The sequence below is a fragment of the Phoenix dactylifera genome, chromosome 2 (genome assembly GCF_051530095.1).
Source record: "Phoenix dactylifera cultivar Ajwa chromosome 2, Ajwa_hap1_PhDact_Kaust_v1.1, whole genome shotgun sequence".
In the NCBI taxonomy this organism is placed as follows: Eukaryota; Viridiplantae; Streptophyta; class Magnoliopsida; order Arecales; family Arecaceae; genus Phoenix; species Phoenix dactylifera.
Genome location: NC_143191.1, coordinates 44,233,756 through 44,255,955, shown reverse-complemented (window position 1 = coordinate 44,255,955; position 22,200 = coordinate 44,233,756). Strand labels below are relative to the sequence as shown.

Sequence of the window (22,200 nt, the reverse complement as noted above, 5' to 3'; positions counted from 1 at the left end):
CAAGAGTAGAACGCCATCCAAGCCTAGTGCACTATAAGGCGGCGAAATCTACTTCAAGGAAAGTGACCAATATATCACGCCTCAGCATCTCGGGTTCCATTTTTTCACTTTTTTTATTTATTTTTTAAGCCTATTTCTACCCATTATTTATTGAAGTAGAATATTTTAGATTTTATTTTTTCTCGGACGGATTACTTCCAACAGTAGTCGTACGGCTACGGATGCCTTCTTCGGTAAGCCCAGCCATGACGGCGTCGGCAGGAGACGATCGACGACCCTAGAGCCACCCTCACGAAAGCGATAGAGTCTCCTGCGACCCCACCGCCGACTGGAGGCCAATCTTGACGAAGGGCGCCTCGGACACGAGGGTCCACCAGCGCGGAACCGCGACGACAGAGCCCGGCACTTGTCGAGCATCGTGGGTTGTCTGTGGACCCGTTTCAGGGTAGACCGTAGACGGCGGAGCGAGGACGACGTGGCCGAAGTCGGAGGCGGTCGACTCGTCCCTGACCGCCTGACGGCATGGACAGCGGACGAATCCCCGGTGCGGTTCGCCCGACGGACGGTGAGGTTCTCGTTGCGGTTACGTCCTAGTCAGTCGCCGGTCGGATACGGGGAACACGGTGGTAAGGTCGTCCAAGCCGTCGACGGCGGCACCCCACCACCGTATGCGCCGGAGCTACGGATCATGCCGAAAGCACGGACGGATAAGGAGCAGGCGTCGAGGACGCGGACCATCCAGCGGAGCTGCTGCTGGTGCATGGAGAGACTCCGCCTCGAAGCCGGCGAGGGCGGTGCAACTCTCGGGTCAGAATTCGGCGCCGGAGAGCGGGACCGCAAGGAGAGGAAACATGGAGGGCCGAACCCGTCCGCCATTAGTTTTGGAGGAGAACGGTGGCGGGGACGGCGCCACTTTCGTTTGTCTTATTCCGTTCGTATTGCCGCTACAGCGGCGGCGGCGAAGCGTGGAGACCGACGCGGACGAACCGGGCGGATTTATTTTAATTTTTGTTTTGGATCGTCGGAGAGCATTTTAAGCTCTTCGCTAAAGACACACACACGGACGCATTAGAAAAAAAAAAGGGCTTGGCTGAAGGTCTGAAACGAGGTCCAGATTGATTGCATTCGGAACACCGCTTCCATCTTCCATCATTTTCTAATGCAGTACCCACCGGCACCTCTCTCTCTCCTCTTCTTCTTCCTTTTTTTTATTTTTATTTTTATTTTTATTTTTTGTACCGCAGTAGTTCACACCTGCCGCTGTAGATGGGTGCAGCCAATAAAATTTTAAAAAAATAACACAGGAGATGAAGCACCGACACACCACGAATAAAGCTACCCAATCAACTAGCATTTTTAGCAACATCAATATTTTATTATCGTAGGAAGCTCGAACTTTGAACTACTGCCGGCATGTACGTTGCTGGGACTACTTCAAACTCGACACAAGCATGTATAGGCTTAGCTGGCCCCTATACAATGAAATATTGCATAAAAACTTGCTTAACCTACAGGCATGCAAAATTGGTTGTAGTTAGCATGGACCATTCCGGCACTTGAGTTGCCGGAACTAGTTCAGACATGCAGATTTAACATAAGCACAAGTCTATCACCCACTGAAAAAAAAAATATTGCATGTTAGAGCAGTGTCTGGATTAGTGTACAATAACGGTAAAATTAATCTGGCCTTGAGTTGCTCACTTGGGATGCGTTCACACAGAGACGGAAAATAGTTGGATCGACAGTTTGTATTGGATCTTCTGGTTTCATCTATGGATGAGGATTGAAGGATGCAAAGATTTTTTTACCAAAAAAAAAAAAGGATGCAAAGGTGCACCTGCAATTTAACCCACCAATCAGAATTGTCCTTCAACTCTCATGATGCATGTCTGCTGATAACGTTCAATATAATTGATCAGTAACACATAAAAATCAAAGCACCAATATTTGAAGAAATTTCCTGCTCGGCTATGCAGGAAGCTGTATCTTCTGCCAAGTCATTCATCGCCGAAGCCCCTGGAAAAACAGAGTGAAATATCTCCCTATCCTATGTCAAAAGGAACTATTAAACTGCGGAAATTTCATGAGCATGTTATTTTTTATTTACTTGAGATTAACTAGAAAGCACAGATGTGGGGAGTCTTCTGAGTTTCAGAAATCCAACTAGAGTCTCCAGAAGAGAAAAGATCATTGGACAGAAAGAAAGAAACAAAGACATCCCAAAATTACATCATAGCGTAGATGGTCATTTATGATAAGAATGAATAGAAATGCTATATAATATTATAGACAGATAACACATTAGAGTCATAACATGAGTATTTGTCTCATTTGAGAGAGAACCTTCGTTTCCTCCATGATTTCCAATATCCAAGGGGGGGTTAGAAAAGATATCCATGGCAGTACAGCACTCCGAACTTTGAAGATCTCTTACTTTACTGTTGAAACTGCAGACAAAATAACTATCTTGCATAAGTATTAGAGATAACCGTTGAGCTAACTGAAACTTCTGGTCAAACATTAATTGTTCCTGAACTTTAGATAAGAAAGAAAACCATGCACAAATACCACAAGAAACATAATCTGGATTGCAAAAACATATTATAAGGTTGAAATTAAATTTATAAAGGTCATAAGGTGAAAGAATGGAATCATCAGTTGTTTTTTTAATTTTATCCATCTTTTTTTTAGAGTAATGAAGGAAGTGAGGAACTTTTCCTCGATTTATTGCAGAATATAATCAACATTTATAAGATTGGAAATAGGGACAGAGGGTACAAGATAAGTCCAAATTAGGTACAAGAAGATCAAGAGGACAATTTGGTAGCAATCAAGAAAGGGAAGACAGGAGGCTTTTATGGCTGACCAACTGTTTGGGAAAACAAAGATATCCTTAGAACTGAAAGGAATTCAAAGCTTTGAATCCAAAAAAGTTACAACCTAGGACCTTATCCAAAAAGGTTAACCAAAAGATATTATTTGGATTTCTTAGTTCTGTATAAGTATCCAAGATCTTTTTGGCAAATAACCGATATGGGACTAAATACATGCCCGCACGGTTTTCGCATACTTCCCCATTTAAGCCCTGGCGTTTTCGTGAAGCTAGGGGTCCAAATCTATTTAAATCCAATTACAAATACTACGATTAGCTCATGGTTAATCCAAATAGGCTAGTGCTGCAGTGTTTCCTAGTCTACATAAGTCATGGGTCAGATTCATTCTGATACCATTTATTACAACTCAGGATCTCATCCAAAAAGACTAGTCAAAATATATTATTTGGGTTCCTTAGTTCCGTATAAGTACTCAAGATTTTTCTAACAAATAACTGATATGGGACTAAACATACGCTCACACGAGTCCTTACAAGAACTGTGATGGATGAACAATTTTTCTTGAGAAAGATTCTTGAGTTTTGTTCGAGCCGCATCTGCCAACTAAGAGCCACTAGGAGTTAATCCCATGCCTTCTTCAATGCTGGTTGAACTTTCTTGCCCCTCCAACTTGTCCGAAGAGCTTGAGGGCATGACTTGAAGGAGTCCTAAATGCGACCAGTGAACAGACCCTTGATGAAGACATGAGTTGCGAGTTTCAACAGATGAGCCACATAATGGGAAACCTGAGTACCTTCCAAGCTCTTTTTTAGTAAGAACATCTCTTGTATTTAATCTATTCCTCAAGCAAGTCAAAAGAAAATTTTACCTTTCTTCAGCACAACTGCCTTCTAGATGGCTTCATAGTAAAGATAGAGATTGCCACCATTGTTGATGAATTTATAGAAGGAGTTGACATAGATATGACCATCCTTAGTAAGCTTCCACATCTGCATGTCTGCTAAACGAGGTCTAATGGGTTTGAATTTTCCAGTTGTCATAATTCAAAAAGAGAAGGAGAGGAGACATAGCAGTTTAATGTTCCATTTCGAAGATCGCCAATTCCACTGAGAAGCTACTGAAATACTAGTTTTTAGCACTCTGCCATAAAGCTCTTAGAAGAGACTGGAGCTTGGAACAGAGCCAACACAAGTTTTTTCTCAAGGATCTCTTAGTTTGCATTTTAAGCTTTTTATTAGCATTAATAGGCACTGTTGATTTGTTCTCTCCAACTTGTTCCCCATGCCCTTCATGAGTTTCCAAGCCCACTTTGCTATAGCAATGCTTGATTCAAGTTTCTGATATTCTTTAGAACTAGGAACCCTTCTTCCTTAACACAACAGACGCTCTCCAAATTCATCAAGCAATTGAAGCCATTCACACTTTCCTTCCCAAAGAAAAAGCTTATCTCATCCGATCAATTCTATTGGAGACCCATCTTGGTAGCTTGACAATGGATATGAAGTAGGATAACATGGCTGTTAGAACAATTTTGATTAGCGTGATTCTTCCTCCCATAGATAGAAGCTTCCCTTTACATGAAGCAAGTCTAGAGCTAATCCTCTCTAGAAGGGGCATCCAGTACTATTCTAATAGCTTCCTGTAACCTAGAGGCAAGCTGAGATATGTGAAAAGGAGTTTACCTTTCCTGCAGTACATCATAGTCGCAATTTTGGTTGCTTCACTGTCATCCATGTTTATACAAAGAATGGAACCTTTATGGAAGTTGATCTTCAGCCTGGCTGTGCTTACAAAGCAAGGAGGACTAGTATGGCAGCAATAATACTGTCTCTTTTGCCAGCACAAAAATGAATTTAAGCACATATAATATATTATTCCATCACATAGCAGTAAACTGTAAAAACATCAATAGTTATTGGAAACTGACAGGTTAAAAAACAAATAGTTGTCGGTAGGTTTCAAACATTCCCTATGACAGAGCATTACAGCTTTGTAAATACGAGCTATTTAATAATTCAAGGAAAGAACTATCCATCAGTTGATTTGTTACACAGTATAATCACTGCATGCATAGAGTATAAACCAAATGAAACTATTTTGAGAAATGCAGTTCAGACTTCAAAAATAAATCCAACCATATAAAAATAGCCTGAAAGATTATTCTGATAATAGAACTCAATCTTGAGTTTGGCGGATTTCACCAAGCAATGATACTCCAACAAATTAAACTGATTGCAAATAAGATTAAACTAGTAAAACATAACAACTCAATGAAACTGATATAGCAACAACAAGAACCTAATTAAAGATGTTCAATGCCCATGGTCACAAAGCCCAAAGCAGAATCATTCAAGAAGTTCTCTTATGATCATCCCACTATCATTCAATGAACTTGCTAGGTGTCCAACACTCAAGAAACAGATTACCTTTGCAGACAAGAATGATGTGAGGTGAAGAGCTTGTCAGAAGACAACAATATGTGGTGATCATGATGCACCTATTTACATAGTTGAAGCACTTGTTAACCTTATATCAATGCGTGGAATATGTGCAATCTTGTCCCAATCCTCGCCTATCTCCCTCTCACATCGACGCTCCAAAAGAGGACAATGTCTGATGCTGAGATCCTGAAGTGTCGTAAGCAGCCGCATCCCATCAGGCAAGCTTGCTAGATTGCGACAATTTATAATTTCCAGACGCCGGAGTGATGTGAGGCCACCCAGCCATTCGGGTAAAGCAGACAATCTGGCACATCTGTAAATCTTTAGATGACGGAGTGAAGTAAGAAGACACTGCTGCGGCCCTCCTTCCCCTAAAGAGCTCAAATTTGGGTGATTGCCAATGGTCATGATCCGAAGTGAAGAGAAGTGCTGCACAATACCTTCTGGCAAACAAGTTAGATCTTCACATCCATCAATTCTTAAATCCTCAAGGGCTGTGAAGTACTGCAGCCTGTTCCACCAGGATGGTGATGGTGCTCTACAATTATAAATGACCAGTTTCCTGAGGTGTGAAAATGATGATGAACCCAGATTGATTCTGTCACCAGCTAACAATAGCTCCATTTTGCATTTCTGTATTTCCAAACTCCTGATTGAGGATGGAATGGATGGTTGTGCTGTCAAATTGGGACAGCCTACGGCTCTGAAATAAGTGAGGCGAGGGAATGTCTCTCTTCCAGGTATTGCAAGCAGCAATTCCTCCAAATTAGGCATGTGCCTGAATTGAAGACTTTCTAGTGAGGGAAAAGTGCCTGTGTCACCATAGAACTCTGTGCTGATGGTCCTTAAAGCAGAAAAACTGACTAAAATTAGAAATTTAAGTGATGGAAGTTGTGCAAGTGGTGGAAGACGTGTGCATCTTTCAAAATTAGATAGATTGATTCGGACCAGACTTGTATAAGATGACAATGGTTCTATTGCTGTCATCCATACTGGAAAATTGATGCCCCTATACTCTTTTATCTCCAGCTGCTCCAGATTACTATGTGGCTTGAGGCCTTCTAGAACATTCTCAACATTTTCGCCTGGCACTGAATCTGCCTCTCTTTTCCAGTTTAATTGCAACATTCGCAGCCCCCTCTTTGCCTTCAACTCAGCTTCCACAGCTTCCTCAGGATTCTTCAAATGTTGGAGATTATTGACTTCGAGATAACCTCTTATTAGGTTCAGGCCTTGCAGCTCAGCAAAGGTACTCCCACAATCCTCACCCACGGTGAACATTGTTAATGTCTGAAGATTACGTAATTGCCCCATTCCTGAGGGCATTCGTTCCAACAATTTGCATCCACTTATATCCAGATGCCTAAGGTTGCTCAAGTTTTTTATTCCTTTAGGTAACTGATGCAGTTCTCTGCAGCCTCGAAGGTTCAGTGTTTGCAGGTTATGGAGATGAGTGATAGAGTTCGGTAAAGTTTCAACCTCAGTCCTTGACAGGTCAAGAAACCTCAGATGTTCCAGCTTGCCAATTGCATTAGGAAGCTTTATAATTCTACACCCACTCAAATCGAGAACCCTCAAATGAGTTAGAGTAGATAGCATATTTTTAGGAACCTCTGCAGGACTGCGACTGTGGGAGAAATAGTCACCTGGTTGCAGCACAAGGAATGACCTCAGCTTTTTTGCCTCAGAAGAGAACTTTGAAATTGTTAATGACATCTCATTACAAATTAATGATGAATAGTGGCATCTTTCAGGAATATTTTTCTGGCTTCCAACTTCCATGGTCAAGCATTCTTCACCTGCAATTGATTGAGCAAGGTCATGGACTAGATCATGCATCTTACATGTTATCACACTACCATATAAATACTCTGTGACTTCTTGGAAAAAGGAACTCCAAAGCAACACGTTGAAATACTCATTACCGGCATCCTCCTCAAGCATCCCTTCATCAGTTGGCGAAATGAAACCTTCTGCTACCCACATCTCAATTAGCACATGTTTCCTAATTTCATAATCTTTCGGGAACAATGAACAATACGCAAAACACTGCTTCAACCGAGATGGTAAATGATCATAACTCAACCTTAGGGCAGGAATTATTTCAGTCCTTTCCTGTGATAATCTCCAAATTTCACTATCTCTGATAGCTAACCACTCTGCTTCATCTCTTTTAGTGCTCATTAGGCTTCCGAGAGCCTTCACCGCTAAAGGCACCCCTCCACATTTCTGGACAATCTCCTTTCCAATTGCTTCTAAACTTGAAGTCTCCTTCACTCTCTCCATTCCAAAAGCCTTATGCTTGAACAGAGTCCAACAGTCATCATCTGCTAAAACTTTTAATTGGAAGGGAGCAATGCTACCCATCATCACCGCAATTCTCTCGTTCCGTGTGGTTACAATGACTTTGCTTCCAGCTGCGCTGCCTCTCAGCAAGCACTTGAAATCATCCCACTTCTCTGCGTTCTCATTCCAAACATCGTCGAGAACAAGCAAGAATTTCCTCGCTCGGAGCAGCGATCGGAGACGGAGCTGCATGGGTTCCAATTCACATAGGCGGCAATCCTCTTGAGTGACGCATTCTATCATCGCCCTTGTCAGCCTCCTTATGTCAAAATCTTCGGAGACGCAGATCCAAATCCGAAGCTCAAAGTCGCTACTAATCCTTTCATCATTATAAACTAATTTGACAAGAGTGGTCTTGCCGAGACCCCCCATGCCGACTACCGAAACTATGACGACATCCTTGTCGCTACCGGTATCAACCAACAAATGAACCAATTTCTCCCTGTCCCCGTCTCTTCCAATAACCTCAGACTCATCTACCGCCGAACTCGTGTGCCGATGGCCGATTTCCACCCGCCTATCCGAGACAGGCCCCTCTCTCAAATGAAACTTGATTCTCTCAGCTGCAATCTCATCCAATCTCTTCGTAATCTTCTTGATTTTCCTAGTCATCCGAAAGCGAAATGCAAGAGGAAGGGGAAGTGAGAAGAGTCTGCTTACTTTTCCGTGTCGCCGCCTTCGCCGGAGAGCTACGATGTGGAATTTGTCGACCACGTCGTCAGCATCGTAGGCTGCATCCTTGAGCTTGCGCAGCCAGTTGTGGAGAGCTTTCTCGCGGGGAGATCTCTCCTCGGCGTCTTCGAGGACGTCTTGGATGGTGGAGAGAGCGCTCTGGAGCTTTCTGATGTTTCTCCGGACTTTCTTTAGCGGGGCAAGCTCCTTCCACGCACCGGTGGCCAGCTTCCCGATTACTACTCTCAGAAGGGCGGACACGGCCGCGGCTTCCGCCATTAGAAAGCTAGAAATCGAGATTAATTGGATGAAATTGGTGGAGTTTTCGGAGGAAGATGAGCCACTAGCCGGAGGATTTTCTCCTCTCTCTCTCTCTTTCTCTCTCTCTTCTCTTTGCTTGCTCGGTGAAGAGCGAGAAGACCGATATCCCCGAGCAAGAAGACCGAGAGAGAAGTAAACGCTCGCGAATCCGGGGATGCCTGCCTGCCAAGGGAGTGCTGGCTTGCGGAATTGGTATTCCCCCATGGTGCTGGGCCCGTTGGCAGGCGGAGGCGGCTATAATTCCTAATTTTTTTTAGTTATCGGCGAGCTGTTTAGATTTGAGAATGTACGGCAGCGTTTTCCGGTCTGACAATAACAGAGAATTTTCTGAGCCCACCCGTTGGACAGCTCATCTAGTTTATCATTATTGGCCAGATATGAATGCTCGAATCTTTGAGGACAAAAACGCGCATCCGAGACTGATAGTAGAGCAGGCTCTTATTTATATGGCAGAGGTCCTTGGCATTACCATATCGTCGTCTTTTGGGCCAATTAGAAAATCTCGGACTCTCATTCCGTTTTTTAGCATCCAAGACTATATTCGTATTCTGGGAGCCCCCACCTTCTAGTTTTTTTAAAGTGAATTTCGATGGTGGCCTCAGCGAGGGAGAAGGCAGCGGGTGTCGGATTTGTCATCAGAGATCAGAAGGCTAGATCCGTGGCGGCTAAAGGTCGATGGATCTTCGAGCAAACTATGGGAGGGTGTCTTCTATGCAAGGTTAGTGGTGGGCACGGACTGTATCGTCCTTGAGGGAGATTTTGCTACGGTGATCGAGTGAATTCAGGACAGGATGCGATTGATTCACAACAACCGCCGACTTTTCGGTGAGTGCACTTCTCATCAGGCTACTCATGCCTATAAAGAGGCAAATAGTGCGGCTGACCGGATGGCATCCTTTGTGGCTCAGCATTTCGGAGGTTTCATTTAGGACAACCATGCCTTGGTTCTGTCTTTCTTATATTCTCTCATTATTTTTGATCTTATGGACGGTATCTACATTCGTTGTGTATGAGTCGCCGTTGTACCAACAAAAAAATTCTGACGGAATGTTTGAGGAAAATCCGACATGCCAGTGGAAGGGCTAGGGCTGCTGAGCCATGATATTTAAGTAACTAGATGTTTGTCAAGTTTTGGTGCTGGACGCAACCAAATCATGGTTCCTTTGAAATTAAGCCAGTCTACGGAATTAGATTCAATAATCTGCATGTAATCGGCTCCGATTTCAAAAACCGTTTCCTTTTTAAAAAAATAAAATGCGGATCTAAATTATTTAAAATCTTCATCTTCTTTTGGAATGTGTAGCTAGGCCAGTTAACGAGTTGAACGGAGCCCGAGCGGGGCTCGGGCTCGACTCGTTTCACAGAATCTCAGGCTTGGGCTCGAGCTCGGGTTCAGTACTGAACTTTGTGTTGGACTCGAGCTCGGGCTTGCTTGCCAAAGCAAAGGCTCGGGCTTGAGCTCGTAAAGCTCGTTTCAATTACCATCTCAAGCCCGAGCTCGGGCTCGAGCTCGATAAAAGGCAAAAAAAACTTGATAGAAGAAGAGAGGCACTGAAGAAACCCTAGCTTCTCTGCTGCTAAGTTCCGGAGCCTTGGGTTGGACACATGGGTAGGAGAGGAGGAGCCTCTAGATGAGCAGCGCCCCAACGTGGCAAATCCAGATCTGCCTTGGGTTGGAGAGGAGGGGTAGGAGAGGAGGGCCTTGGCCCTTGGGTTGGACTTAGACGCAGAGTTTTCAAGTGAGATCCAGATTTGACTGCCCACGTTTCGTTGGTGGCGCGATCTCGACCATCGGATCCTGAAACCGCCCCCTCATTTGGTCGTCGGTGGGCAGTGTTAAGTCACGAGCTCCGTTTGGGCTCGTGAGCTGCTTGGGCTCGGGCTCGATTTTAAATGTGTCTCATTTTGGGCTCGGGCTCTTTTCACTAACGAGCCGAGTTTTTATCGGGCCGAACCCAAGCCAAGCCCGAGCAGCTCGGCTCGTTAATAAGCCTACCTGTAGCTAACTCATGGATCTGAATTTGGATAGCCCAGCCCAAATTGAATTAGGTGTGAAAGAAAATCCAATCTACCCTTGCATCCTCAGGGCATGTCTTGGCATTTATCATTATCTCTCAGAGTTGACTAAAGAATTACAAATAAACAGTTCGAGAGATTGAGAGTCCGTGAATTATACAAATAAGAGATTTTCGGGATACAAGAACACCCTTTTAAATGGATTTCGATATCTTAAAACATGAGATTGGCAAGGCAGCGATCTATCCTAATTCTATTTTTTTTTCCCTCATGCGTCGATTAAGAAATCACAACCTTCACGAAGATAAATGGCGGAATCGCAAAGTAACTTGGAGAATACCGGGGGTTATGGAGAAACATTCGTATGCATGAGAATAGTGCAACCTTGTTTGGTCACAAAAGTTAAAAGTGAAACACAAGGAAAACATATAAAGAGTTAATATGATTAAGAAACTAGTTTTCGGTACTCCCTAGTTGTTTTCCAAATGTTCGATCATATTCTCCAAAGATTTCCTCTGGGTTTTCTTTTTAGATGTTTTGTGGAAGTTTTACTATGCCTATTGCCTCATAGGCAACTGAACCAAATGTCCAGACGGATTAAAAAACATGATTTAGATGCTTTGGAACGGGCAGTTTTAACTGTGACAGGAATGACTTCCTAGTTTGTTGGAGGAGAATGATTAATTTCAGACTCTCTCATGTTCATATTTTGCAGCAATTTCTAGCATTCTCAGATGAAAATGATTCCATAGATTGATCTGCAATGCTATCTAGTACACAGCAAGGACAAAAGATCATGATTCAACTTACATCAATGGAATTGGCATTTGGGTTTTATTTAACAAGAACATGTATTAGGCGAACAAAGAAAATAGAAGAAACAGCAAAAGCTTAAAAACTAGAGAACAATTTAATAACTATGAATATATACAAATGCATGGAAAGACAACAAGCTGTGGTAAAAGCAGCAACAGCAGGTAACACTGAGGATATGATAAATTTGTGATTACTTAATACATCATGAATAATTCTTCGACTTGCAGGATTTGTAAACAATGCAATGGTTGGTGATTCGTGAACCATATGAAGGTATTATCTTGACCAACTAAAAAATCATCAATTACTATAGCCCTGTGAATGATTTGGAGGATCTTGTGCTGTTGATTTCCACTCGGTTCATTGCATGTGGAAGCCACACTCCTGTTTCCTAACAATATAATGTTGAATTCTTCTTAAAAATTAATATATTGATGAATGCTACCACCTCATGTTCATGGATAGCTTCTTTTATGGGCAATTGATCATTAAACAAGCTGCTACAAGAAAAAAATAGGCTCTGCTATTCGACTCTGCACATGATATGAAGAGAGAAAATAAACATGTCAAACTTCAAAGACTTGGAAGACGAAGCAAACATCCTCAGTATACTATCTATTTCTTTATTTCGAAAAAAATTAGAAACATACTTGTGTGGCAGAGCATGGAGATACATGGGATAGCTACTTTTGTGACTTCCCAACTATCCAAATCCACCATCGCAGAATAAGATACAACCAATGTTGTCAATCAAGACGGTGGAGAAGATATTCAACTTCAACAATCTTGGTCAGAGGTATAACCCAATCTCCATAAAGACGATAAACAACCGAGGGATCAACCTTATAGTTGGTCCGGTTACTGTCACCGTCACCTGTATCAATCTTCTTATCCAAGTTTATGTCTTGTCCAAACACCATGGCCTTCTTCTTCACTCTTCTCTTGACCAATTCTTCTTGGCTTTCAGATGTTAACAATTTCATCAAAGCATCCTTGTCCTGTATAAAAGGGATATATAATAACTATTGAACTCGAAGAAAGTTTGTACAGAGGGTGACGAAATCAGCACATTAAGCTAAATGGAACAGCAGTATTAGAATTTTAAGGGTGATGGTGGACCTGAGCACGGATTGCAGGATCATAGTCTTGCGGGGCATCTCTGTACTTCGCTTCTGCTACAAATCTTCCATAGTGGATTCTTCTTGAGAGGGCCTGAGAAAAATAAAATGCTGCTCAGAACCAGCATTTAGTTATAAGGATAAACCATTCAGATTTAACAACCGTTACCTGCAAACATACAAGATCTGTTGCTGCTGTTAGTGCATAGTTACCATCATTTCCCCTTGTGGTGAACAGTGGAAGCAAGTCATTAAAATACATATACCATATGGCCTTGGTCACATTAACAGAAGCAGCTGCCGGATGCAACACCTGCACTTGGAATAGAATAGAGAGCACTTCAGAAACAAATGCTGAAAATGTGGAGCCAAATGTTGGACTGGGGCAATTACCTGTGGGAACTTGTAAGGAGGAACTGAAGACGATGGCAGATTATTGGGGAAGAAGGGAACCTCCTCTGGGTTTCGATATCGTCCAGCCTATAAAATGTTTACCAGATCTTAAAATTCTTCATGTAATGAAAAATATTATGACAAATAAGGATATAGAGCAACAACCCAATCTCTATGGGGATAAGGAGACAAGACACTAATTATTTCTGCTGAACTTTGTGCATTGGCCTTGAGAACAGGAAGAAATGATGCTCACTTTTTACAATCTACTAGCATGCTATAGATTGAATTAAACCAATGCAAGTATCATGCAATTTTTGCACAAGATGCACTTCATACCCATGAGTGAATTATCGAAAGCACCTTAAATCGACAGAATGGATATGAATAGCAAGAGAATTTTGTATTATCAGAAGTATCCATCACCATTCATCTACATTGTGCAGATAGTTTGTAAATTTGTTTGTAATTTTATATCCAACAGTTGTAGGCTGCGAAAACTGTTAACTCTGGTTCTTGGGAGATCAGACCATCATTTTGTTCATTAATGTGAAGTGTTGCAAATCAACCGTGGTACTTATTTTCAAACATGTTTGCCAAAATAATTTTCTCCAATTAATTATACTGCTTTGTAAAGTAAATGTTCCAAGAAGTGTCCAAAACCACGAGACTACAGATATAACTTATGGCTTGAGGCAATGCTTTAAGATATGTCTGAGGAGATGTTGATGGGAAAGCATAGCAACGATGCCTGAATGTTTCATATGGTTAGGCAAAGTAAAAGCTAGAAGATGGGCAACTACTCCAAACCACGTTTATCTCTCTATTATGGCTTCTTATTCATCTGTCACATCGCACAACATGTTTCTGCAACATAATTAACTTAAGAATTGACAAACTGAGACTTTTATTGGGAGGATTCAAGTGCAGAGTAACTGAATGTCATCTTCCTTTTATGGTTTTTTATTCATTTATTCTTCCATCTTTTTTCACAACATGTTTTTTCCCAACACAATTAAATTATAAATTGGCAAACCAAGATTTCTAATGGTAGGATTCAAGGCCATAATAACTGAATATCCTCACAAGGAGAAATAGCCCATTGTTGGGTGAGGTCCTCCAACTCAAGAACCATCCGAACTGAATAAGAGTTGAGAGAAAGCAAAACATGAGCTCGATCCATCCTTGTTGGATAAGCATACGTGAGTAAAACAGTAAACCTAAGAGATGAATGGAAATATTCTGAAACAAAGAAACCTAAGATGTATATATCCCTCAGATAATTCATATCTTACCGTTTAGAAACCATTAATGGTACACCGAAGAGCAAAAGGATAGGTAATCAGACATAATGTGAATACCGAGCTCTCAAGAACAACTATACAATGCCCACAACCGCATCCCACAATCAAAATATTTCTGAGAATATATCCTATGCCAAACCACAATCTCATATTGTCCATGTTTCAGATGCTGCTGCTCTCCTTTAAAATGATCATCATTTGTACACTCTCCCAAATAAATCCCTATCGGAAAAAAATATTTTTCACAAACGTTTTAAGTGGTGATGAATTCCTGATGTAATAACTTGGATGCTATAGAGTAATTAGATTAGTATTTGACACAAATAAGATAGAGATAAAGTAAATAGGTTGGTGTTTGCCATAAATAAGTCAGACCGGAGCTAGCGAGTCATTTGGAATCGCAGCCATAAAACCCGGAACGATCAACCAAAATTCATAGCACGAAAGAAGATAAGCTGAGAATGATAGAAGAGAAAAAAGATCGCACCTTGGCGTGAACAGCCTCCGTCTCCTCGACAAAGAGCTCGGCAAGGGAGATCTTACCATGGAGGTAGGAGGGATCGTAAGTCGGGGAATTGTACGGGTATTTGGCCCTCTCTATGAGGCTGAACACAATCGTGTCCTCCTCCCTGGTGAGGAAAGCTCTCACCGAGTCGAGCGTCGGTCCTTCCAGAGAATCTTGGAGACCCCGACAATGGCGGAAAGAAGAGAAGATGAGTACACCATAAGCAAAGGAGAGGAAACGAGGAAACATAGAGAAAGACGGAGTACTAGGAGAAGAAGCCATTGAGAGAGAGAGAATGAAGAAACCTCTGCTGGCGGAGGCTCGCATTCTGCAGCATCAATCTGCATCCACTTCGTTGTTTTTGTTCTCTCTAATTGGAAATAATTAATTAGTTGGCTCGTTTTAAATTCTGAAATCTAGCTACATGGTTATCTTCTACGTTAGCATGCAGTTATCTTCCATATTTGCATCACCTTATTTAGCTTGATATGCTACCATTTATAGCTGACCCCTCTTATTTTATTTAGCTTGATATGATGACATTTATAGCCGATCCTTTTTGCTTTATTTAGCTTGAAATGTTGTCTTTGATAGCTGATCATAATTACTTCTGTATCTATCCATGTATCATATATTATATAACTTGTATTATACTAAAAAAATACAATATAATATCAGATTTTTCTGATTTCCACCAATATTTGCCATGGTATCAGGGTGCACTGTGGTTCTTAGTTGGGTTGCGGTCTACTCCCGAGTTTTTGTTCTATGCTTTTCCTTCAGCCACAATCTCTCTACTCCAACCTTCATATTGTTAGATAAACAATCCCTAATTGAATTAGTCATTACACCATTCATAACCCCAAATAAATCTCAAATAACTCCCTCTAAATAAATTCCTTATAACTCCATGTAACTCCCACATGACCAAAAACCCAAAAGACATATAACTCCTCACCATACTATTATGCAATTATTGAAAATAAAACCATAAGTTACTAAATATTAAAAACTAAGTTTAGTAACCAACACCCCTCCTTAAACTTGGTTTTGCAACTCCAAGCAAACTCCTTAACTTGCAAAAAGTTTCACTCTTGAGGGGCTTAGTGAATATATTCGCTACTTGATCTTGAGATTTGACATGTACAAGCTCGATCTCCTTGTCCTTCACGTGCTCTCTTATAAAATGATATTGAGTATCAATGTGCTTGCTTCTTTCATGATAGATGGGGTTCTTGGCTAGTGATATGGCAGATTTGTTGTCAATGAACAATCTTGTAGGTTGTTTTTGTGGAAATTGTATCTCCTTTAGTAGCTTCCTTAGCCAAATTGCATGACAAACACCGGAGGAGGCAGCTACATATTCGGCTTCACATGTAGAAAGTGTAACAATTAGCTGCTTCTTCGAATACCATGTGAATGCAGTGTCTCCCAAGTAAAATACATAGTCGGAAGTACTTTTTCTGTCATCCAAGTCTCCTCCTCAATCGCTATCCGAGTAACCTACAAGACAAAAATCTTTGGAAGAAGAATAAAATAAGCCTTGTCCAATAGTACCTTTGATGTATCGAAGGATTCTTTTAGCGGTCTTCAAGTGATATGATTTTGGCTCCTCCATATAACGACTCACAAATCCAACTCCATATAATATATCCGGCCTTGTGCATGTCAAGTAACGAAGACTTCCAACTAGGCTCTTGAACATAGTAGGATCAATCTTTTCTGTATCACCATACTTCGTTAATTTTGTGCCACATTCCACCGGAGTGTTTGCTGGATTACAATATTCCATCTTGAACTTCTTTAATATTGCCTTTGCATATCCTTCTTGTAAAATAAAAATGTCATTTTCATTTTGCTTCACTTCTATGCCCAAAAAGTAGGACATAAGGCCAATGTTTGCCATTTCAAACTCCCGAATTATAGATTTCTTGAATTGCATAAACATGTTTGGATTGCTTCCTGTGAAGATCAAGTCATCAACATACAAGCAAACAAGAAATATATCTCCATTTTCATTCACCTTACTATGCTCATAAGGACACTTCATAAAATTATTTTCAAGGAAGTAAGAATCAATTCTTCGGTTCCACACCCTTGGAGCTTGCTTTAAGCCATATAAAACCTTATTTAGCTTGAGAACTTTCTCCTCTTCTCCTTTTTTGATATAACCTTGTGGTTGTTCAATATATATTTCTTCATCAAGAAAATCATTCAAAAATGCCGATTTTACATCCATTTGAAATATTTGCCATTTAAATTGAGCCGCCAAAGAAATTATCAATCTAATTGTTTCCATATGAGCAACGGAAGCAAATACCTCTTCATAATCAATACCATACCTTTGACTATATCCTTTGGCCACCAACCTTGCTTTGTACTTTTCTACATCACCTTGTGCATTCTTCCTCATCTTGTATACCCATTTTACTCCAATTGCCTTTTGCCCATGTGGTAAAGTAGCTAACTTTCATGTGTCATTTTTCTCAATAGCCTTGATTTCTTCATCCATAGCCTTCTTCCATTTGTGATCTTTAATGGCTTCTTCAAAATCTATAGGCTCACAATTGGCAAGAAGACAAACAAGAGTTAGATTATTTTCATTCTCTGTTACCTCATATATTTCACTTAGTCTTCTCATTTTGCTTGGCTTTGAACTTGGTTCTGCTGGGAATAAAGATGAAGATAGTGTAGGTGCTTGTAACTCTTCATTTCTTGATTACTCTTCTTCAATAAATGTGCCGGATTGCCTTTTTTCTTCTTGAGAACTCCAATCCCATGTGCCTTCTTCATCAAATTCAATATCTCTACTAACAACAACTTTTCCATTACATATATTATATAATTTATACCCCTTTGAGCGAGCATCATAACCAATGAAAACATATTTAGTACTTCTATCATCAAGTTTAGTTCTCTTTTCTTCTGGTAAATGAGCATAAGCAATACTTCCAAAAACTCTTAATGAGAAACAATAGGCTTCTTACCGGACCATGCTTCTTGTGGTGTGATATTTTGCAAGCCTTTTGTGGGGCATCTATTCAAGATGTAAACGGCACAATTTGCTGCTTCGGCCCAAAATTGCTTCGGCATACTTTTGCTTTTCAACATGCATCTCACCATATCAAGAATAGTTCTATTTCTTTTTTCTACAACTCCATTTTGTTGTGGAGAGTATGAAACTGTCAAAGGTCTACAATTCCATTCTCTTCACAATAAGCTTCAAATTCTTTAGAAGTAAATTCTCCACCTCTATTGAATCTCAAGGATTTAATAGTATAACCACTTTCTTTCTTAACATATATCTTGAATCTTGTGGTTGTTCAACATATATTTCTTCATCAAGAAAACCATTCAAACTGCCAATTTTACATCCATTTGAAATATTTTCCATTTAAATTGAGCTGCCAAAGAAATTATCAATCTAATTGTTTCTATACGAGCAACGGGAGCAAATACCTCTTCATAATCAATACCATACCTTTGACTATATCCTTTGGCCACCAACCTTGCTTTGTACTTTTCTACATCATCTTGTGCATTCTTCTTCATCTTGTATACCCATTTTACTCCAATTGCCTTTTGCCCATGTGGTAAAGTAGCTAACTTCCATGTGTCATTTTTCTCAATAGCCTTGATTTCTTCATCCATAGCCTTCTTCCATTTGGGATCTTTAATGGCTTCTTCAAAATCTATAGGCTCACAATTGGCAAGAAGACAAACAAGAGTTAGATTATTTTCATTCTCTGTTACCTCATATATTTCACTTAGTCTTCTCATTTTGCTTGGCTTTGAACTTCATTCTGCTGGGAATAAAGATGAAGATGGTGTAGGTGCTTGTAACTTTTCATTTCTTGGTTACTCTTCTTCAATAAATGTGCCGGATTGCCTTTTTTCTTCTTGAGAACTCCAATCCCATATGCCTTCTTCATCAAATTCAACATCTTTACTAACAACAACTTTTCCATTACATAGATTATATAATTTATACCCCTTTGAGCGAGCATCATAACCAATGAAAACATATTTAGTACTTCTATCATCAAGTTTAGTTCTCTTTTCTTCTGGTAAATGAGCATAAGCAATACTTCTAAAAACTCTTAAATGAGAAACAATAGGCTTCTTACCGGACCATGCTTCTTGTGGTGTGATATTTTGCAAGCCTTTTGTGGGGCATCTATTCAAAATGTAAACGGCACAATTTGCTGCTTCAGCCCAAAATTGCTTCGGCATACTTTTGCTTTTCAACATGCATCTCACCATATCAAGAATAGTTCTATTTCTTCTTTCTACAACTCCATTTTATTGTAAAGAGTATGAAACTGTAAAAGTCTACGAATTCCATTCTCTTCACAATAAGCTTCAAATTCTTTAGAAGTAAATTCTCCACCTCTATCGGATCTCAAGGATTTAATAGTATAACCACTTTCTTTCTTAACATATATCTTAAATCTTTTGAAAGTACTAAAAGCTTCAGATTTGTTTTTCAAGAAATAAATCCATATTTTTCTACTGAAATCATCAATAAAAGTGAGAAAATATTTGTGCTCACCAAAAGAGGTAGGAACAATTGGCCCACAAACATCTGTGTGCACAAGTTCTAGTGGCTCCCGTGCTCGATATGTTGCTTCATTTGGAAAGCTCCTTCTATGATGCTTGCCGAGAAGACAACCTTCACAAAGCTGCTTTGGATCTTCTATGAATGGCAATCCCTTCACTAAATCATGCTTAGATAAAAGCTTTAAAGCACCAAAGTTAAGATGATCATATCTCAAATGCCAAAGCCATGATGAATCTTTAAAACATGCCTTCAAAGACATAGCAACTTCACTTTGAATGTTTAGAAGAAACATTCTATTCTTTGTCATTTCAATATTTGCAATCAATCTATTTCTTGAATCTCTTATAGAAAGAGTATGATTTTGCATTTGAATATTGTAACCTTTTTCTAAAAGTTGCCCCAGGCTCAAAATATTATTTTTCATATTTGGCACATAGAAAACATTAGAAATAAATGTATGAGTGCCATTCTTCAAACAAATCAAAATAGTGCCTTTGCCCCTTACCGGAATTTCAGAAGAATCTCCAAAAGTAACTTGACCATCGACTGATTCATCAAGCTCCGCAAATAAGCTTCTTTTGCCACACATGTGATTGCTCGCTCGAGTATCAAGATACCATGCTTCCTCTTTGTTGTTTTGTTCTCCTTTATATGCTAATAATAGAAATAGCTCTTCTTCTTCATTTCTCTTTCCACCATAATTAACCTTCTCATCAACTTGATTAGTAGCACTTCAACAATTTGAAGAGTAGTGCCCAAACTTCTTGCAATTATAACATTGAATATTAGATCTATCATACCACTTTCTTTCATATGGCCTTCCTCTACCACGTCCTCTTCCTCTTGTAGGATTTGAACCTTGCTCCTTCTCTTCATTGCTTGATGAGCCACGATTGATTCTTCCTCTTCCTCATCCTCGGCCACGGCCTCGACCTCGTCCTCGGGCTCTTTCTTGAGTTCTCCCATAATTTTCTTTGGTAGTAAGCTTCGTTTGTAGAACTTGTTCCAATGGCTTTCTTCCTTTCTTTTGTTAAGCTTTTTCTCATGAACTGGCAAAGAGCCCATAATTTTTTCAATTGTCACTTCCTTCAAATCTTTGGATTCTTCTATGGATGCAACAACAAAATCAAATTTCGGGTCCAAAGACCGCAACACCTTTTCCACCACTCGAACATTGGTTAGAGTTTCACCATTCCTCCTTAATTGAATAACAATCACCATAACTCTTGTAAAATAATCAGCAATAGATTCTGAATCTTTCATTTGTAAAGATTCAAAATCACTTCTAAGGCTTTGAAGACGAATCTTCTTTACCTTATCAATACCCTTGTATGCTTTTTGAAGAAATTCCTAAGCTTGTCTTGATGTTGTAGCAGCTCCAACAATCTCAAAGGTGGCTTCATCTAACCCTTGATAAATTAAGAAAAGAGCCTTCTTGTCTTTCTTCCTTGACTCCCTTAGCGATTGCCTTTGATTCTCCGTCAAAGTCGCCTCGTCTTCAGGCTCTACATAGCCTTTTTCAACCATCTCCCATGCATCTTGCGAGCCAAGAAGTGCCTTCATTTTGATGCACCAATTTTTATAGTTGTCTTTGGTGAGTTGAGGAACCGAAAATGCCATTGTATTGTTGGCCATTGGATCAATCTAGCTCTGATGCCACTCTGTTAGATAAAAAAAATATTAGGAAGAACACTCAAAAAGAAAGTTTGGAAGAAAAATAATTTTCATTCAACTCACATAAAAACAATTAGAGTACATGAATATTTATAGGAACTTTAGATGGTCTTTTAACCTCCCTAATTGAATTAGTCATTACACCATTCATAACCCCAAATAAATCTCAAATAACTCCCTCTAAATAAATTTCTTATAACTCCATGTAACTCCCACGTGACCAAAAACCCAAAAGACATATAACTCCTCACCATACTGTGATAACCGCCCCACTTCCAAGAGAAACGGAGGGGGGGAGGGCATTACACCATCGTGCAGGCGTTCGTAACGCCTGATGGTGGGCGGTTACAACCGTCCGCCTTCCCAGTGATCGAGGCTACAAGAAGCCCCGATCGGCTACCATTTCACCACCCGTTCATCTTCCTCCTCCACTGTTTGTCTCCCTCTCTCACAATCCTCTCCGATTGGCAGGACCCGGTGTTAGACCCACGCCGCCGGAGTAAAGGGCCGCATCGCCGGAGTAGGAGGCGGACGACCACCTTCAGGTCAGGTAAGCTCTAATTCCTGTTCTCTACAAATTATGCTTTGTAGAGTAGATTTAGAACAAAATAAAAATTAAAACAGAAAGAAGAGGGAAGAAAGAGAGATGAAGAAGGGGAGGCAGACCGCGGCTACCGAGGCTGCCATAGGCGCAGCTGGTGCCGCCGGCCTCAAGCCGGCCCTCTCCCGAGCCGATCCCCCTTCACGGGAGAAGGAAGGGGGAGGAGAAAAAAAAAAAAAAGAGAGAGACTTACCAGTGGGTGATCCGCAGCCGCAATCGCGGGTGCCGGCCTCGGCCGCAGGCCGTGGGTTGCCTGCCGCAGGACGCCGACGCGGCCGCAGGACGCCGACGCGGCCGCAGGACGCCGACGCGGCCGCAGGCCGCCGATGCGCCCCCGAGCACGACCACGGGCACGGCCGCGGGTGTGGCCGAGGGCGCCGCAGGCCGGCCGCCGGGCGCCATTGGCCGCTGCCCGTTCCTCCCAAACCTCCCGAGCTCGCCCTCCTCCCTCCACGGGACAAGAAATGAGAAGAAAGGGGGAAGGTGAAATCGGGAGAAGAGAAGAGGAGGAGAAGAAAAAAAAAAATGAAAGAAGAAAGAAGGGGAGAAGAAGGTTCGGGAAGGAAGAGGGATGAAAAGAAAAAGAAGAAAAGAAGAA

The 22,200-nt window shown here is 41.0% G+C and overlaps 3 protein-coding genes across 10 annotated transcripts; all 3 read right to left on the bottom strand.

Annotated features, from left to right (window-relative positions):
* Nucleotides 1-2,175: 2,175 nt before the first annotated feature.
* Nucleotides 2,176-8,955, bottom strand: LOC103717202 (putative disease resistance protein RGA3). Of its 3 annotated transcripts, none has more exons than XR_016399479.1 (2): nucleotides 5,261-8,955; nucleotides 2,176-2,447 (listed from the first exon to the last, which is right to left on the bottom strand). XR_016399479.1 is itself a non-coding variant. In XM_088716559.2 (2 exons), the coding sequence occupies exons 1-2, from the start codon at nucleotides 8,816-8,818 to the stop codon at nucleotides 5,336-5,338; spliced, it is 3,357 nt and encodes a 1,118-aa protein (XP_088572685.2). In that variant the 5' UTR covers nucleotides 8,819-8,869; the 3' UTR covers nucleotides 2,218-5,335. The 3 variants fall into 3 exon arrangements, 1 of the variants encoding a protein (XP_088572685.2); XR_016399478.1 differs by having other exon boundaries at nucleotides 2,218-2,447; nucleotides 3,368-8,868; XM_088716559.2 differs by having other exon boundaries at nucleotides 2,218-7,074; nucleotides 7,201-8,869.
* A 1,926-nt stretch (nucleotides 8,956-10,881) lies between these two features.
* On the bottom strand, nucleotides 10,882-19,921 carry LOC120106195 (chorismate mutase 2-like). 5 transcript variants are annotated; one of them, XR_016399480.1, is made up of 7 exons: nucleotides 19,319-19,918; nucleotides 14,749-14,939; nucleotides 12,958-13,044; nucleotides 12,734-12,877; nucleotides 12,566-12,658; nucleotides 12,097-12,444; nucleotides 10,882-11,979 (listed from the first exon to the last, which is right to left on the bottom strand). XR_016399480.1 is itself a non-coding variant. In XM_089929043.1 (6 exons), exons 1-6 carry the CDS (start codon nucleotides 19,914-19,916, stop codon nucleotides 12,193-12,195), a joined length of 1,365 nt encoding a protein of 454 aa, XP_089785169.1. In that variant the 5' UTR covers nucleotides 19,917-19,918; the 3' UTR covers nucleotides 12,028-12,192. The 5 variants fall into 5 exon arrangements, 4 of the variants coding, with proteins under 4 accessions (XP_089785169.1, XP_089785171.1, XP_089785172.1 ...); XM_089929043.1 differs by lacking the exon at nucleotides 10,882-11,979 and having other exon boundaries at nucleotides 12,028-12,444; XM_089929045.1 differs by lacking the exons at nucleotides 10,882-11,979; nucleotides 19,319-19,918 and adding an exon at nucleotides 15,072-15,209 and having other exon boundaries at nucleotides 12,028-12,444.
* Nucleotides 19,922-20,675: 754 nt separating this feature from the next.
* Nucleotides 20,676-21,937, bottom strand: LOC149768350 (uncharacterized). Of its 2 annotated transcripts, none has more exons than XM_089929048.1 (2): nucleotides 21,796-21,937; nucleotides 20,676-20,988 (listed from the first exon to the last, which is right to left on the bottom strand). In XM_089929048.1, exon 2 carries the CDS (start codon nucleotides 20,960-20,962, stop codon nucleotides 20,678-20,680), a length of 285 nt encoding a protein of 94 aa, XP_089785174.1. In that variant the 5' UTR covers nucleotides 20,963-20,988; nucleotides 21,796-21,937; the 3' UTR covers nucleotides 20,676-20,677. The 2 variants fall into 2 exon arrangements, with proteins under 2 accessions (XP_089785174.1, XP_089785173.1); XM_089929047.1 differs by having other exon boundaries at nucleotides 20,676-21,584; nucleotides 21,796-21,909.
* Between the last annotated feature and the right edge of the window lie 263 nt (nucleotides 21,938-22,200).